The 17,114-nt window shown below is 39.1% G+C and overlaps 2 protein-coding genes and 1 long non-coding RNA gene across 3 annotated transcripts in view; 2 read left to right on the top strand and 1 right to left on the bottom strand.

Annotated features, from left to right (window-relative positions):
* LOC141435628 (uncharacterized) overlaps positions 1-17,114 on the top strand; it is a 226,363-nt gene that overhangs the window by 18,665 nt on the left and 190,584 nt on the right. The gene's annotated exons all lie outside the window — the stretch shown is intronic.
* Positions 1,516-9,834, top strand: LOC141435641 (uncharacterized). The gene is made up of 5 exons (XM_074098379.1): positions 1,516-1,674; positions 3,809-3,969; positions 7,187-7,358; positions 8,034-8,129; positions 9,689-9,834. The coding sequence occupies exons 1-5, from the start codon at positions 1,633-1,635 to the stop codon at positions 9,827-9,829; spliced, it is 612 nt and encodes a 203-aa protein (XP_073954480.1). The 5' UTR covers positions 1,516-1,632; the 3' UTR covers positions 9,830-9,834.
* LOC141435638 (uncharacterized) lies at positions 10,797-16,540 on the bottom strand. Its single transcript, XM_074098377.1, has 5 exons — positions 16,427-16,540; positions 15,116-15,648; positions 14,457-14,618; positions 12,627-12,814; positions 10,797-11,314 (listed from the first exon to the last, which is right to left on the bottom strand). The coding sequence occupies exons 1-5, from the start codon at positions 16,530-16,532 to the stop codon at positions 10,960-10,962; spliced, it is 1,344 nt and encodes a 447-aa protein (XP_073954478.1). The 5' UTR covers positions 16,533-16,540; the 3' UTR covers positions 10,797-10,959.

Below are 17,114 nucleotides of genomic sequence, written 5' to 3'. Positions count from 1 at the left end.
CAATTGACAAACTGAGATACTTATACTTACCTACTTATACTTATACTTACCTAACTACTTACAGCCAAAATAAATTAGTTAGCAAAAAATAACTTGTTGTTGTTTTTTTATAGGAAAATATGGCTCTGTCCATCGGAGGACAATTTTGCCAGTGTCTAGTAGGTTTTTGTACGGTAAAAAAAATCTATAAACGAAATATGAGAGGTAATGGTGGATGAACGATGACCCAATAATAGCTTGTTTATTCATTTGAATGAAATTTTAAGAAACACTGGTTTGACACTGGCATCATGGGCGTCTCCAGGGGGAGCAGAGAGGGGCAGCTGTCCCACGCATTCCGCCCGGCCGGGGGACCGGGGCGGGTATATGGGACTCCCGGAGCAGAAGGCCCTGGCCTACCCACAAAAAACTCGCCGGAAATTCCGCCTCGCCGAATGGCGGCAGGGACACAGGAACCCTTGTGGCTTATTTCTACGACCCTGCCAGCAGCTGCCCCCCCACCTGGAGATTCTAAAAAAGTTGTCAAATGTAAAGCAACCAAACCAGTCCTGTCTTGGACTTGGCTCGCTTGATCATTCCTGTACGTCGAAACTGAAACTCGAATGAATTCACCAATTCCAACCAATACATATTCATACTTTTCTCACTCTCCATATCAACTTGCCCCCCATGATTTTAATGCAGCATACACTTCGCGGCAAACGCGGCACAACTGAAAATATCCGTGTTTACAAACTGAGGTACAGAACACTATTTAAAATCAGCCATTTGAATTTAACTTAACACATTCGCCGCCGCATTCGCTACGCGCTACGCTCGTAGCGTGTTCTTGGCACTGAATGTGTTAAGGGAGCTTTTTTAGCACTCTCCTCACCTGAATACGGCCGTATTGTCTACCTCCCGGGGACTCGCGATCGCATTCACGATTTCTTTCTACCTGAGGCCGTATTGCCTAACGTTAATGGCGCTCGCGATCGCTATCAAATGTCAATTTTTATATGCGAAATCTGTCATTTGATTGCAATCGCGAGTGTCAAAAACTTTAGGCAATACGGCCTCTGTTCCCGTACTCCTGTGACAAAAAAGTGGTGAAAACTATTGTGATTCCGTAGTGTATGTAATGTGTAGTGTGTTTCGTGTAGTTCCGTAGTGTGTAGATGAGTCATTAGGTAAATGTCCGACAATAAGGCCTCTGACATCTATCTAATCTATGAAATAAATATAATAATCTGGAATCTTTGGAATTATCCATAATCTAACCTAGCAAACTTAGCAAAGTACCTAACTTAGAAAATATGTAGACGTTCAAAGTATATACTAATACTACTATATTGTGCTCGGCAGCTCTGGAATCGTACTCTATGGCAAAATTGATCTCCGTCTCCAAATAAGTAGAGCCATTTTTAAAAATCTAACTTTTTAGGTAATCTTTAAAAGAAGGTTTTCCTACAAATCTTATCAGTGAAAACTTACTTAGTCTGTCACTGCGTCAAACATCATGGAAGTCAGTCAAATACTTCAAATCCTACCACAACAATGCTCTAATTTAAAAGTGTATTTATTGTTAAATTACAAATGTCTACGTGATTCGTGTAATTGGGAAAATATGACGTGTGATCGAGGGTTGCAGAGATGGGATCTAAATTCCATATTTTTCTTTGGTTATCTTTAATGGTAAGAAGTCTCCCGCTCTGACATTCACTCTAAGGTTCCAGCGCATTGGTGCCACCCGGCACCCGACCAGCACCCCGTCGTTCGGCATCCACTCGTTGTCGACTGTTGGTCCACGGGTGGACGCCGCGTTGACAACGAGTGGACCTCGCGTGGTCTACGAATTTCCGAGTAGTACTAAAGGATGGGTGGAGAGCGCCGCATCACAAGCGTGCGGGCAACGAGCTATCACCGACGGGTCCTCTCGCCGTACCGTGACACTACGGAGTTGATGTAGTGAGCGAATGCCCATACAAATCAATATAAAGAATACTAAGCGCTCGTGGCAAGGGTGCGGATCAGTGCTAGGTGGCTCTACTAATGAGCTGTCACCTTAACCCAAACCTACAAGAAATATTTTGCAAGTTGTAATTCATTGCGGCGCTCATTAGTCCACGTCAATCTTTCGATTCACGGCCTCGAAATCTGATGCAACTCGCACAAGTTTTGTTGCATCTCCAAACTGGGCTTTAGTGTAAAAATTATTAAATACATTTCAGCCATTTTATACCTACGTTTAAATAAGAATTTTCCCAATGCGATACCCTTTATTCGCCACTATGTAGTTAATAAATAACGATAGCGTGGTGGAGTAGGTATTCCTATTCTACGGAGTGACCACTGGATATTACAGTGCTTTCATTCTAGCATGATGCGGGTGATACTTGATGCACCGGTTCGTTTTACTGAAAAAAAGTTGCTGCGGTCTAAATATATGGAAGTATATTTCAGTTGTAGCCTGAATATGACTAGCGTAAAATATTTGAACATAAAGAACTATGTTATACCTACGAAGTGAATTTAACCTCTCAGATTTTTATAGTCCTATAAGTATCGTGTATAAAGTCGCGGGCAAAAGAAACGCGCAGTACTCGTTTTCCAAAATTCCACCCCTGAATCAGCGAAACAGGGTTTCAAAGTTGGTACGAATTATGATTAATTAGGTAGGTACGTATGTATGTTGATTTTTGAATTCCATGCACCATCTGTCTAAATCAACGTCTGTCTGTATTTGTATTTCCATGTAATCCTCCGAGAAATCAAACGAAACATGAAAATAGGATCGCAGAAATTAATTGTATGTTACCCCAAATTTAACGCGAGCGAAGCCGCGGGCAAAAGCTTTTCAATTAATAAAATCCAAACCACAATTAAGTGAAGAAACGTAATATGCGTGTAACGTAACACCAGAGACTCGTTTAGTGATGGGACCTAATGAATCTTGAGTTATATCGGTACTTATTAATTGGTAAGTAACGAACATTCTTGTAAACCTTACTTTAGTGGCAAATAATATTCCAACCTAGAATTTCACTAATATTCTCATCAAAATTAGCGTAATAATCGGATTAATGATGACATTAATTACGATTAAGAATTTAAATTATTAGTTTTATCGACTCAAGTTTCGACACTCACTCGCTAGTTTGTGATATTGACAGGTGTCACCCGCACCATGCTAGAATGAAAGCACTGTAGCCTATTTTAAGTAATATTCAAACAGATTATGGGTAGAGCATGAGAAGCGCGTGTATAACGCGCTTCGTATCTAACACAACATCTCCAAGATGCTGATGCATCATGCTGAGTCATCCATCATGTTTCGTCAATCATCATTAATATGTTTCATCAGTAGACCCCGTTATCAAGCGGGCAGCTTGGTGGCTAGGGTACCTAACATTAGTGATGTGCAATACAAACTATCCATGGTTCGACGTTGTAGCTATGTATGGGAACTCCAAATTGTAGCTGAAAATTAAATTTAAATAAAAAAAATTAGTGACATTGCACATCACTAACGTTATACTTGGTTTGGATAGGTATTTAACTAAATGTTAACAAACTTCAGCTGCCAGATTTGGTACATTCAAGGATTATCTATCATTGGAATACAAACTAGACTAGTGTATTTCGATACAGAAATGGAAATGTTTAGGTAGTATAATGGGGGAATTTCAATATTTAAGACACCAATTGACGTTGTTTTGTTTACATTTAGTTAAATACCTATCCAAACCAAGTATAGGTATTGTTAGTTAGCCACCAAACTGGCCGCTTGATAACGGAGTATATTCATCCAGTCATTGTGGTTTTATAGTGGTCATCATGTTCGGAGCTAGAACTGGATTTAGATATGGATATGACGACAGAGGATACTTCTGCGCGCTCGACCGGGCAGCTTGCACTCGCGCCGTCCTGCGCAGCCGTGAGGCCCACCTCCAGAGACATCGTTAGGCGCTTCTATGCTATACTGCCTTAGTAAGTCATGATGTCATGAGCAATACACTTGGGAACTGGTATTTTGATATTGGTAAAGGCTGACCAGAAATATAAAAAACTTCGCCATATTGTGGAAAACCAATAGATCTAATTTCTTGCACTGGTAACACTTAATTCAAATGTCATCTGTCTATTGCTGTCAAAGTTTAACGTTGTTTGCGCGTGGTATTTTAAAGTGTTATTTTATGTTTTTGTGTGATAAAATGCCAAAGATTATCCATATCTTTGGAAGGAAAATAATTCACAATGTATAAAAGTATTTCTCATAGAAAAAGTCTGAGGGATAGAAAATATTCCTTTAAATAACATCACCAAAACCGTTGTCAATATGAATATGACTGATAGGTACCTATAGTATAGTAAGTGTAAAGAATGTTGCAATATAAAACGTAGAAGTGCTGCCCTCGCGTCAGGTTTTTTATATTCCTGATCAGCCTTTAATTTATTTCGAAGCGTTAGGGCTCACAGACAGCACACGAAAAATCCAAACGATTAGACTGCACAATTCGACCGGTAGGTGCCTTTTTAGGGTTCCGCACCCAAAGGGTGCCCACGGAATCCTATTATTGAGACTCCGCTGTCCGTCTGTCTGTCTGTCCGTGCGTCTGTCACAGGACTCTATCTATCTCTTGAGTCGTAATAGTTAGACACCTGAAATTTTCACAGATTATGTATTACTATGGCCGCTATAAAAACAAATATTAAAAACAGAATAAAATTAATATTTAAGGGGGGCTCTTTGTATAGACAACAAACGTGATTGTTTTGCCGTTTTTTGCTTGACATTAATAACGGCAACAGGTAGACGCTTGAAATATTCACAAAATCTTTAGTTGTGTAATCACTTTAAAAATAAATAATTAAATTAAAATAAAATAAATATTTAAGGGGGGCTCCCATACAACAAACAAGATTTTTTGCCTTTTTTTTATCATATCATGTGTGTGAAAAAACTGTACAGTTTTATATAATTTTTAAAAAAAATTGAATAGATATTATAAATCGGAACGAATGAATTGGTGCTTAACGTTGTTTTCATTTCAATTAACTAAAACTTTTTTTAAAAGCAGTGTACTAAAAATTCCATATTAAAAAAAAACTGTTAAAGTATTTCACTGAAATACAAAAAATCTTCCACTTAGATTCTGATCTTAGTTTTTAAAGATTTTAACTAATCTAATTACCGTTATTACATCTATTAATTAATGAAATGACATTAACTCTAGCAGCATACACCACTAATCGGAAAGGCTGTTATTAGATTTTTTTATAAATGTTTGTCAATTGCTTTCCAGTTTTGTTTTGCAATGAGAGGAAGTATAGTTATCCTACATCACTCTATGTATGACTTTGCTATATCATGAACTGTGGCTAGTGGCCCATAATGCCGGTTCGCAACTATACCTTAATAAGATGCCAAAATATCGTTAGAACTGTATCCATAAATATGTATTGTATAGGTATTTATGACCTGGACTGTCTATAAATAAGGAGCGCTTTTAACGTCCAATTGACGATTATTCGAACGAAATTGAGCTGCCCAGCTTGGCTAGTTAAATTGTGGTTCATTATTATAACTTCATTAAATTATAATGATCGTTAAATGCAGTCATTATGGGCGGTAAACACTCGGTGCTCGAGTTATTTCAGAGGCCGCTGGCTATTTACATTTCATCAAACTGCAATGCAAATTTGGATACTAAAATTGCATTTTAATTACTTCTAGTAATCAATAACTGGCGATTTTATTAATTGGTAGTGGCCACCGGAACGCATATTCTCATGACGTTTCAATTAAAATTGTACCTACTTACGTATGTTATTCTACACGGATTTCAAAATAACATTAAATAAATAAATAAATAACATGGGTCACTAGACAACAATTGACCTAGTCCCAAACTAAGTAATGCTTGTACTATGGACGCTAGGCAACGGATAAACATACTTATATAGATAAATAAATACTTATATACTCGTACATATTAAACACCCAAGACCCGAGAACAAACATTCACACAACAAACTTGTATTATTCATACAAATATCTGCCCCGGCGCACACCAATTACACTCCAACAACATTAAACCTAACTATACCAGTAGTACAGTCACCAGCACCAATACCTGACACAACAAGCGTGCATAAATGTCTGATACGTCTCTATTCCTAGGGCCGGAAGGACGTGTCAGATATTTTTGCACGCTCCGCTGTGGCAAATATTAATGCTGGTGGCTCTACGTACCGTGTTTTTATTTATCGACACACATATATAATATACACAAACACACACACATTTCGGTGTATATACTGGGAGACAGAAGCGTCCTCTTAGGATGAGAGGGCTTGTACCGTAGTTTCCACGAGGGCCCAGAACGAATTGGGAACTTCGCATACACCTTTTCCTTTACCGTAGAGCTCGTGGTAAATATCAAATGTAAATTCGAATATGAACTTTGAAAAATTCAGAGGTGTGAGTCTGGATTTGAACCCGCGATCCTCTGCTTGAGATGCCATACATAGCACCATTCACCTTTACTTGCCCGAATTTCATTTGCCCGAATTTCACTTGCCATACCAACGTTTGCTGTAAAATATATAGAACCGTGCTGTTTCAGGTTTTTTTTTAAATGTCATCATTTAAAATGCAGTAGATTAGGTTAGATTAGTTTAATATCAACTGTGAAGAAATTACTATTTCAGGAATAAATTACTTTATGGCAAATGAAAATTCTAGAAAACTATACATTCGGGCATGTGAAATTCGGGCAAACGATAGAGAACAAGGACAAACCACGGCTTTTTTATTACTAAAAAACTTTTTAAGATCATCAAGCAATAAGGCCGCCTATATTTACATTGTAATTTTCTTTCTGTGAATGTCTATTTTGCGGTGTACAATAAAGAGTCATTGTATTGTTTTGTATTCTACGTACGACCTACTACTGGTCACAGGCATTCTCTCAGATAAGAGACCTTTTTATAATATCACAGCGAGAAAACGAGCAGTTGGGTCAACTTCTTGAACGCGATCACCGCCGCCAATGGACATCCTTAACATAAGCTGAGTTATGGAGGCGTTGCTAGCCCTTTGAGAAAGCCCTTTTCCTTTGACTGCCTTCAATCCCTTTCGCCATGTATTTAGCCACCAAAGTATTTAGATAATCACCAAAGTAAAGAAATTGTTATCTTTCAGTTTTGACAAAGAGAAAGCCAACACCCTCTTTCTACACAAGTTGCGAGCCACAATCAACTCCATGTCAGAGGGAGACGACGTGCTAGACAGAGAAGCAGCATTCTACGCTGCGGTGCTGAGTCCTGTCATATTTCTACAGCAGTACCGGGACACCTGGTGTTTGCTGGAAAGGGTATACTACTAAGTTTATCTCGTCGGTCCATATACGTCGCACTGCTGGGCACAGACCTCTCCGAGTAAGAGGGCTTGGATCTTAGTTCCCATGCGAGCCTAGTGCGTATTGGGAACTTCAGACACACCATTGAATTGCTCCGCTGGAGTGTGCAGCCTTACGATGTTTTCCTTCACCGTAAAGCCCGTGGTAAATTACGAAACCAATTTCGCAAATAAATTCCGAAAAAGGGGGCGTCCATAAATTACGTGAGACAGTTTTTAGGATTTTTTGACTCCGCCCTCCCTGGTGAGATTTCATAAGATTTTCCTTAACTACCTCCCCCCTACCCAAATCTCACGTGAGATTTTTTGAAATGGGTTTTGGCTGTAAGCCCGTTGGAATAAAAAAAGAGAAATACAAAAAAAATATGCTCTATTAATTTTATTTACGACCAGCAAAGATTTGTGATTTGAGAATATTGCCGTAGTTTAAAATCACTGTGATTAAATTAAATAATAAATATTTCAACTTAAACTTTACTTTCACGCAATTTTACACGGTTTTCTGTGTTTGAAATCCCCCCTCTCCCCAAAGTGAGATTTGGAAAGATTTTACTTGACCCCCTCCCCCCCTTAAAGACCTCGCGTAATTAATGGACTCCCCCAAACTCAGTTATTTGTACTTCAATTTCAGTTCCATCGAGCGTTACGGTTATATCAAACTTCGCACCCAGCAGAAAAGCGATCAGCTCTGAAACTGCTTCAGAATCTGCGGGCAGTCAACTCAAAGGTGCTTATTATACTTATTCATCTTTTTTATAAAATCACTTTTAAATCGATGGCTTTTTTACAATAATCTAACCAACTTAAAAAAATTAAAAACCGCGAGTCTGTAATTTCAAAGGTTATCTCAGAAATGACGAAACTAATTTTAATGAAATATACCTGGTATGCAAGGAGATGGACAAGCCTTAGCTAACGCCTCTGATGCCACGTGGTTCTTTCACTGTCATCTTCATAAAAAAACTTTCCTAAATTAATTTATTATTACCTCGCAAGTGCTCAACTAAAAAACCAGTGACGTGCACTCATCATAACCATTACCAAACCGGTGACCAGACAGAAGGTCGACGGCGAAATTGTAAGTTCGCCTTCCTTCGCCAGCTAGGCACGGGCCGCACCAACCACAAGAGTTTAGTTGTTTTCACGTAAAAAAAATCACATCAAAATCGGTCAGCCTGGTTGAGAGCCACGATTAGTGATGCAACAGACCTCTGTTTCTGTTTCCGCAACTTTTATTACGGAAAGTTTAGGACGGTTGAGTGAGAGTTGAGAGGGGCGCAGGCACGGCAGACGAGGCGCGTACGAGTCGCCTGGCGGTAGAGTGCGCGGGAAATTTCTGATCTGGTTTTGGTGTGTATTTGATATTTAATAAAAAATATGTTTGTAAAAAAGGGGTATTTTTTCATAGTATTTACACTTCCGTTTCAGTGTCCGTTACTGCTAAAATTTACTTTTGACATCTGTTTCCGTTTCTGGTTCCGCTAAGAGACTTGGCTGACATAGGCGTCAAACTTATAACACCCATCTTTTTGCATCGGGTGTTTTAAAAAGAACTTGTCGCTCTAACGCTGCGTTTCCACCATAGATGTGCGAGGATGCGTTGCGAAAAATGTGTCATAAACCAATAGAAACGCTTCATTTACCTATCCTCACTCCGCTGAGCTGTGTCCACTAGAGCTGCGCTGACCGAGGATTGGTAAATGAAGCGTTTCTATTGGTTCATGGCAAGCACATTCCTCGCATCACATCTACGCAAATCTCTGGTGGAAACACAGCCTAAATTTAGTATTGTCAGCCTTCATCATCATCATCTCAATCGTAGATGTCCACTGTTGAACATGGGCCTCCCCCATAGACCTACATAAATCACGTTACTCACAATTCGTCATCCAACATTCAGACGTCAAGAACCTGTGTTGCCATGAATTCGTTAAGCGGCCACCAGTTTTGTAAAAGTTGAACTTTGTGTGTGCACTGACGCACTAGTTTTAGAAAAGCACGTTACACATCCTCGGAAAATGCGTCTTCATCATCATAATAATAAACTGTTGGATGTAGCCGTCCCCCATAGATCTCCAGTTGCTTCGGTAGAACGCGGCATGCATCCACCATGAACCCGCGACTTTAACCAGGTCTTCCTTCCATCTCGTTGCTGGTTACTACCCAAGCCGCATGCGCTTGCCGAGTCTCGATTCGAGAACTTCTCGGCACCGACAGCCATCTGTTCTCCGTGCTATATGGCCTGCCCATTGTGAGCTTTACTAGGTTAAATTTATGTCCTTGCAGGTCCGTTCCTTCATCAGCAACCTACCGGGCCCGTTGGTGCCAACGCGGTCCACCCCTCCCCCCGAATTCGACGAGGAGGAGATCCGCGACCACAAAGACATCCGGTACCTCAAGGAGTTGATTAAAAATCTTGGCCGATAAACAGACATATATTTTTTATTTTACCGTTAAGTACCTAAAACTATGTGTAAACGTTTTTTACAATTTTACTAAAAAATATTTAGGCACTATTTCGACCGCCGGCGAGTAGGGAAGAGAGTGTTTTTAGTATAAAAAAATTGTCAGTCGGGGACAACAAAAGCGATTAAATTTTCGTCCTAAAAAAATACTATCTTTTGCTCCTCACCGGTGGGAATAGTGCTATATAAAGCAAAGCCATCGAGACGATTTAAATTATGTCATAAGATAGAAAGGGAGCGAAATACTAATAATGACGTATCAGACAAAGATGAAGCAGGTACATAGGTATATCTCGTCTTGTTGGTTTTTCATTAGTCGATTTCAAAGAATTTTTTTTTTTCAGATAAGTGTTCCGTACAAAATTAAGTTAACCAGTCACGAGTACAGTCAGCAGCAGCACCAATATCTGACACAACAAGCGTGCATAAATATTTCATACGACTCTATTTCTAGGGCCGAAAGGACGTGTCAGATATTTTTGAACGCTCCGCTGTGGCAGTTATTAATGCTGGTGACTGTATCACATGTGTCACACGGGGAACGTGTCAAACTAAATAAAGTAAGCAAATAAAATAATTACTAAGTACATCGCGAAAATATGTTTACCCAATCCATATTTATTATTTATTTATTTACTAGCTGTTGCCGCGGCTTCGCCCCGTTGTACTTTTTCTGTATTTTCTTCCATAAAAACCTTCTCCTGATAGTATCAAACGCAACAAAAAAAGAATTAATGAAATCGGACCAGTCATTCCCGAGTTTTGCGCTTAGCAACACATTTTACGATTCATTTTTATTTATATATAGATTTATTCAGAAACAATACAAGGTTTGTGTTTGAAACATACTTACAATAAATTGAATATAACTTCATGACATATTTAGATTGCACATACTATGTATAACTTGATAATAAAATTACTTTAAATATTATTTGATACATTTATAATTATCTTAAATCTACTTCTTACTTGTAACACGAATACAATTTTAATATATTTACCACTAATTGTCGGCAAAATGTCGTCAACGTCAATAGTTCAGTCTTTCCGATATATAATTAATGAAACCACATAGCTCCAAGAAAAATGCTAGTTTGTCTTCCTCGCATTTGACACATTTTCAAAATAGGCAAAATAACGAACGTAGACATGTATTATAAGAAATAACAAAAGTATGAACAGCAGCACGACAAGCACAATTAAGCTGATCCAGAAATCGTTACAGGGATCGGTGAAGACATTGCTTCTCATAATTTTACAGTCTATCACATCGTAAACCTTCGGGGTGGAGTTGTTGACGGTGGTAACGCTGGTTACCAACTGGCTGTTGGCGACGACAATGGTGAGGACTTCACTCTTGTCGTTTACGTCAATTTTGCGAATAAACGCCCGCGCGTCGTATGTATCTTTTATTATGGCACTGTTCATGTGCTTCGCGATGTCTCTGGAAAAAAAATTGAAATACTGTCACAGTGACAATTCCATTAAAAAAAAAACCTAACTTACCGAGTCGGTTTTGCTCTGACCCATCAAATTCGCTCAATTGATAAAATTAAGCGACTTCGTTTTATGACAATTAGTTAGTAATATTATGCATATTTCATTTATACCGATTCATTATTATGCGAAATAAATGTTATACTTTTTATTATTAAGCTAGTTCAATAATATGCCAAATCTGTTAGGCGAATTCGTATTATAACAATGAATGTTACCTATGCAAAATAAGGGGCGGCCATGCTAGCGGTATAACCAGGTTAAAAAGGTTGTAATTGTGGATATTGAACATCCGAAACAATCGGATTATTCGCAGTAGTACCTTTCTTTTTAACCGACTTCAAAAAAGGAGGTTATCAATTTGGTTGCATTTTTTTTGCGTTCGTCTTCAAATGTTGTAGGGACACCTATAGTAAATTGGATATATTTAGTAGTAGCTCGTGCATTTGCTCTTGAAAATCATCATTTGGTGAAGTGGAACTGATGATGAAGACCACAGTTGACCATCAGAGTTACTACTCAATAACGAGTATTTCACGAGTTGAATTTTAATTACTTTGACACAGTTGCTAAGCAATTTATGCTCCTCGTAATGCATATGGTAGGACCTTGTGCAAGGTCCGCCCGGATTGCTACCACCATCTTGCTCGCTAATCCTGCCGTGAAGCAGCAGTGCTTGCACTGTTGTGTTTCGGCGTGGAGAGTAAGACAGCCGGTGAAATTACTGGCACGTGAGATATCCCATCTTAGGCCTCTAGGTTGGCAACGCATCTGCAATACCCCTGGTGTTGCAGATGTTTATGGGCGGTGGTGATCTCTTACCATCAGGAGACCCACTTGCTCGTTTGCCATCCAGTCGAATAAAAAAATAAAAAAATAAAAAAAATATGGTAAAACGGGTGGTGAAGCACCAGGACTGCTCAATAATAAACGTCTCAGCATCGGAATAAGCAATCTTTCGTAAAAGTTGACGAGCAGTTGATAGTTGATATTAAACTATTGTATCTTAGATTATTTACACTAAAAAACCTGAAAAAAAATTATAACAAAAAATTTCACCAACTACAAAAAACCAGGAGTGGACCTATACTATAGTCATCTACCTCACCTACGCACTTTATATTGAGCTTCAATCACTCCTGCTGGCTCGTGCTAAGGCACCGACCGACTTTCATGGTTTTTTGTAGTCGGTTAAATTTTTTTGCTTTTTGTACTGCCAAAGAAAATACAGCGAAAAATCTAAACAATAATGATCTTACCGGTAGAAGTGATCAATACGGTATCTCTTGGTGTGTCTCACAGCGTCCTCCACCAGAGTCAGCCCCTGCAAGATCCTGGCCAGGTGGGGCCCACGAGTGGCCTTGCTGTGAAGCTCAGGGTTAGCCGTTTCTTTCATCAATGGAGCGAGCGTTAGCGATATTATTGGGCTTATGTCGAATAGCTCTTTCTGAAAATATAGACTGGGCTAATGTTCTAAGAATTCTTAGTTCTTATTATACCGCCAGTTAGATTATAAGAAAATATTGGACATAAATTTATTCAAAGTCAAAATACCACAGACAGGACTTATCACGCTAAAACACACGAGTAATATTTACCTCAACGTACCTACACAATCCCAAAATTCTCTCCACGGAACATCATTTCTATTCAAGAATGGTATGCGGATATTTATTTATTTATTAAAGGAGAACCAACAGCTTATACAACAATATGAATCTGAAATAAGTGACACAGAGCAAATTGTACAGGGTCTCACAGATAGTCCCATATAAGCTTTCATCTTCGTGGAATCCTGTTATACATAAGTGTCGGCGTCGGGATGAATGTTCGGAGCGACGATCGGACGTTATTAGGTTGTGTGTCGGTGTAATGGGGTGACAAATAAAATGACCAAGTGCGGGTAGTTCGAAGGACTGGCGCTGCTAGGCAGACTTGACACCCCACACTTCACTCTATTCATGACCAGCCACTGTAATGTGGTCGAAGCATCGAGGTAAATATTACTCCTGTTTTTAGCGTGATAAATGGGGTATCAGACGGTTCATTTGAATGAAAGCTACATTTTTCTTTCATTCCTTGTTCACACTGCTTAGATGGAATGACGTAAAAAAGAACATTCATCCGTGGTTTCTTTCAATATGGCGTCGAATGAAGTCGTGCGTCTTGGAATAAATTTAATTTGCGTCGTCTTTATTTTATTTTTAATGTCTTCTTCAATAACCTCCAAGTTTAAATCACTAATTAGAGATTTAATAGAGTTTGCCCGTATTGTTCTATCTTTGTATTCGTCAAGTTTGTGGTTCCAAAGGCATTGGTAATTTTTAAAATTCTCCAAAAACAGCCTCAAAAACAGCAACGTATTTTTTTTCTCGTTCCACTTGAACACCATTTTGCCGCGACGTTTGACGTGACGTCCGTCTGCTACAGGGTTCGAGACAAAATGGCCGAATCCGAGTGAACGTTCTCTCTGTGTTCAGACTGTTCATTTTTCATTCATTCGGAGTGGAATGAATGATGCCGAATAAACCGATCCAACATCGCTGAATCGGGTCATTAATGAATTCATTCGGCTCTTTTGTTACACTTTGTGTTCAGACGTGTCATTTCGAGTGAAAGATGCCCAATGAAAGACAGAAATGAACGAAAAATGAACCGTGTGATACCGCCTTAAAACCTGTTTGTGGTATTTTGACAATGAGTGAAAATCACGAAAGTTCAAAAACGTATTTTTTCTTTTGTTGAAGTTCTGTTCTGTGGCATCACGCTGTGCGATACTTTATTATTATTAGTATTTAGCACGGGCGTCACGTCACGGGCTCCCACTCCCGAACTTTGACGCGCTTCGCATCCTTCAAGCGCAACTGAATCCTTCAAGTCTATCCGGTATCACCCTGTGTTACCTTGGACACACGGAGTCACCCTGCGTTAGTGCCGGTTTTAGCTCTTCCAGCGCCATCGCGAGTTTTCCAAGACGACCCCAACTTTTGGGAATTTTCTAGAAGATATGGACTTCAGGCGTCCCTATAAGTCCGGCGCCCTGGCCGGTTGCCCCACCGCGCCCTACCCTAACGCCGCTACTGTGTTACCTTGGATACATTTACAAAAGGCCAGTCTCGGGCTAGCCAGATGAACTCGTTCTTTCTCGTCACGCCGTGTTCTCTCGCCTGCTTCAATAGCACCCATGCATTCCTTGCATCAACATTCGCCACCACTATTAACGCATTATTATCTATTATGAATTGCAAAGCCTGGAAACAAAGGGATAAAATACATAGTTAAAAAAAGTATATTAGTGTATGTGACAAATTCTAAAGGAAAAATATCACTCCTAATTAGCCATTAGAAGTTAAACAATAAATTATATTGAATATTTGCCGTATTTTTGTACGAAACCTTACACTGTATATAGTCGAGTTCAAAAATATCTTTACACTTTAGTACCTTGTCACATTGGCGTGCATTGGGTCTATTTCATGGTAAGCAGTTGGTAGTTTGTGACGCAGCAGCGCGCCACCAGCACTAGCGCTGCCTACTCAATGCACGTCACCAAAAGTCTCTTGACAATTTCATACAAAATTTCAAACATGGACTGACAGCGACAAGTTAGTGAAGTATAAACATATCTTTGATCTCAACTGTACTAGTTAGTATTAACTGACATAACAATAAGCAGTTAGAAAGTAGCTTCAGTAGACCCCCTTCCCTCCCTTCGGGTTTCTCACCCGGAACCAAATGCTGATCTTACCTCTTTAAAGTCACAATCGTGATGGAGTGTCTCCACACATCGCTGTACATTATACACCAACTGCTTCTCATTGAAGTGACCGACGAGCTCTTCTTCAAACGCAGCGCTGTACGGCGAGTTATCAGAAACGATCGCAATCCTAATCCAACCTTGCTGCTCGAAGAAATGGGTGAATGCATGTTTCAACGGTCGCCAGTCAATAAGAGCGGGAATATTATTGGAATAAGCGTCTAAATTTTCTAGAAAATACGGTGCTTCGTAGAAATATATAGGAACTTCTGAGTCTGGTATATCGTCGAAAGGCTCTGGAGCTATCACTGCTAGTATGGATTTGTCCCCGTGTCGGTCGCTTCTGATCTCGTGAGGACATTGCCTGACGTCAAGGAACTCTATGGTCATATTGGGAAATAAAGTAAAGATATCTAAGCGATGTTCCATGATTTGTTCCGACGCCTCTTCGTTGGAGCATATTAGCACCCTTTTGATAAATCGCAAAGGTCCAGATTCGATTACTGCTGAGAAGTCTTTGATATCTGAAAGGACAAAAATCACACACACTCGCAACACTACACACATGATCTAGTTTTTTTTTTCTTCATAAAACTGACCCGTGTATTCTGGTTCAGTAACAGCCAATACACTCTAGCCTTGGATCCCTAGGTTGTATATATACAGACGATGGTCACACACACACACACACACACAATACCTACAGATTCAGAATACAGATGATGTGTATTTGTGATGAGTCTTAAACACTACTATACCATACCTATAATACCGGTACAGAAATGGCATATTATAGTTATTCATCATCATCATCATCATCATCATCATCCGAAAGACGTCCACTGCTGGGCATAGGCCTCCCCAAGGCTTTCCAAGGCCCTCAAGGCCATTGTCATTCAATACATAATAAAATAAAATACATGTACCTACTACCAAATTTCAAGTCAGTCTGGCTACCAGAACTGGGTCAACTTGCAACTTGACTTACAAGATTTGACCTAAACACACATACATTGCAAGTTAACCTTTTATAGTGCAAGATTTAATTTTCGCGCCAATCTTTTTCACAATCTATCCAATAAGTTCTTAAATCTTTGAATATATTTATAACAGTATGTGAACACTATTGATTTTGAGTTTTATGGATTACGATCATTATTCTTCATTATGGACACAGTCTTATGGTTGCAACAGCGACCGTTGCCCTAAAAAGGGTTAAATAAAAGCCCGAATAATAGGATAATAATAACAGAAATTTGTATAATAATATATAACTGCTACATTTTTTATAATAGCACTTACCGTCGATATTAAATCTTTTTCTTTCACACTGTACCCCCAGAATCGCCACCAGAAGTAAAACAGATCCAAGGAATTTCAACATTTTATTTACCAACACTTCGTTCATTCGTTAACACTGAATTCATAATGAATTCTTTAAGGAAATTGGGCACAAAAGGATAAAACAGTTGTTTTCCTGTTTAAGTTTAACTCATGTTCGGACACACAGGCTTGCGATAAGATTGGTAGTAAATAATTGGCAAAACAATAACGTTTAAATAAATGTCTTGGCACAGTTTATATTAATTGAACTGAAGAGCAAAATTTGCCATACCGTGTTACTCCCTAGTGGTAAAAAGACGTTAAACAGGCGCAATCTCCTAAATGAGAGAAAAAAATGGAAATTATAGTATGAAATATGAATAATTGCTTTTCTAACCCGCGACTTTTCGATAGCTACGTCTAAGCTACAAATGTGTGTTTGTGCAGCGCCTCCGCCTCCACGCTGTGAGAACACAAACACCGTAAACACTCATCACACAAACCCAACCTACGATTCAAAAATAACTTACAATTCAAACCAAAAATTTCAATGTAAATTAATTTCGCTCGGTTTGCACCATTTCTCCAAAATCTATATGCGGTAGGGCAGGTGTTAATGGCGATTAAAATGCTACAACTACCATACACACACACACACACACACACA

This window comes from Choristoneura fumiferana, chromosome 15, assembly GCF_025370935.1.
Source record: "Choristoneura fumiferana chromosome 15, NRCan_CFum_1, whole genome shotgun sequence".
NCBI lineage: Eukaryota > Metazoa > Arthropoda > Insecta > Lepidoptera > Tortricidae > Choristoneura > Choristoneura fumiferana.
This window is presented reverse-complemented; position numbering and strand designations above follow the sequence as displayed.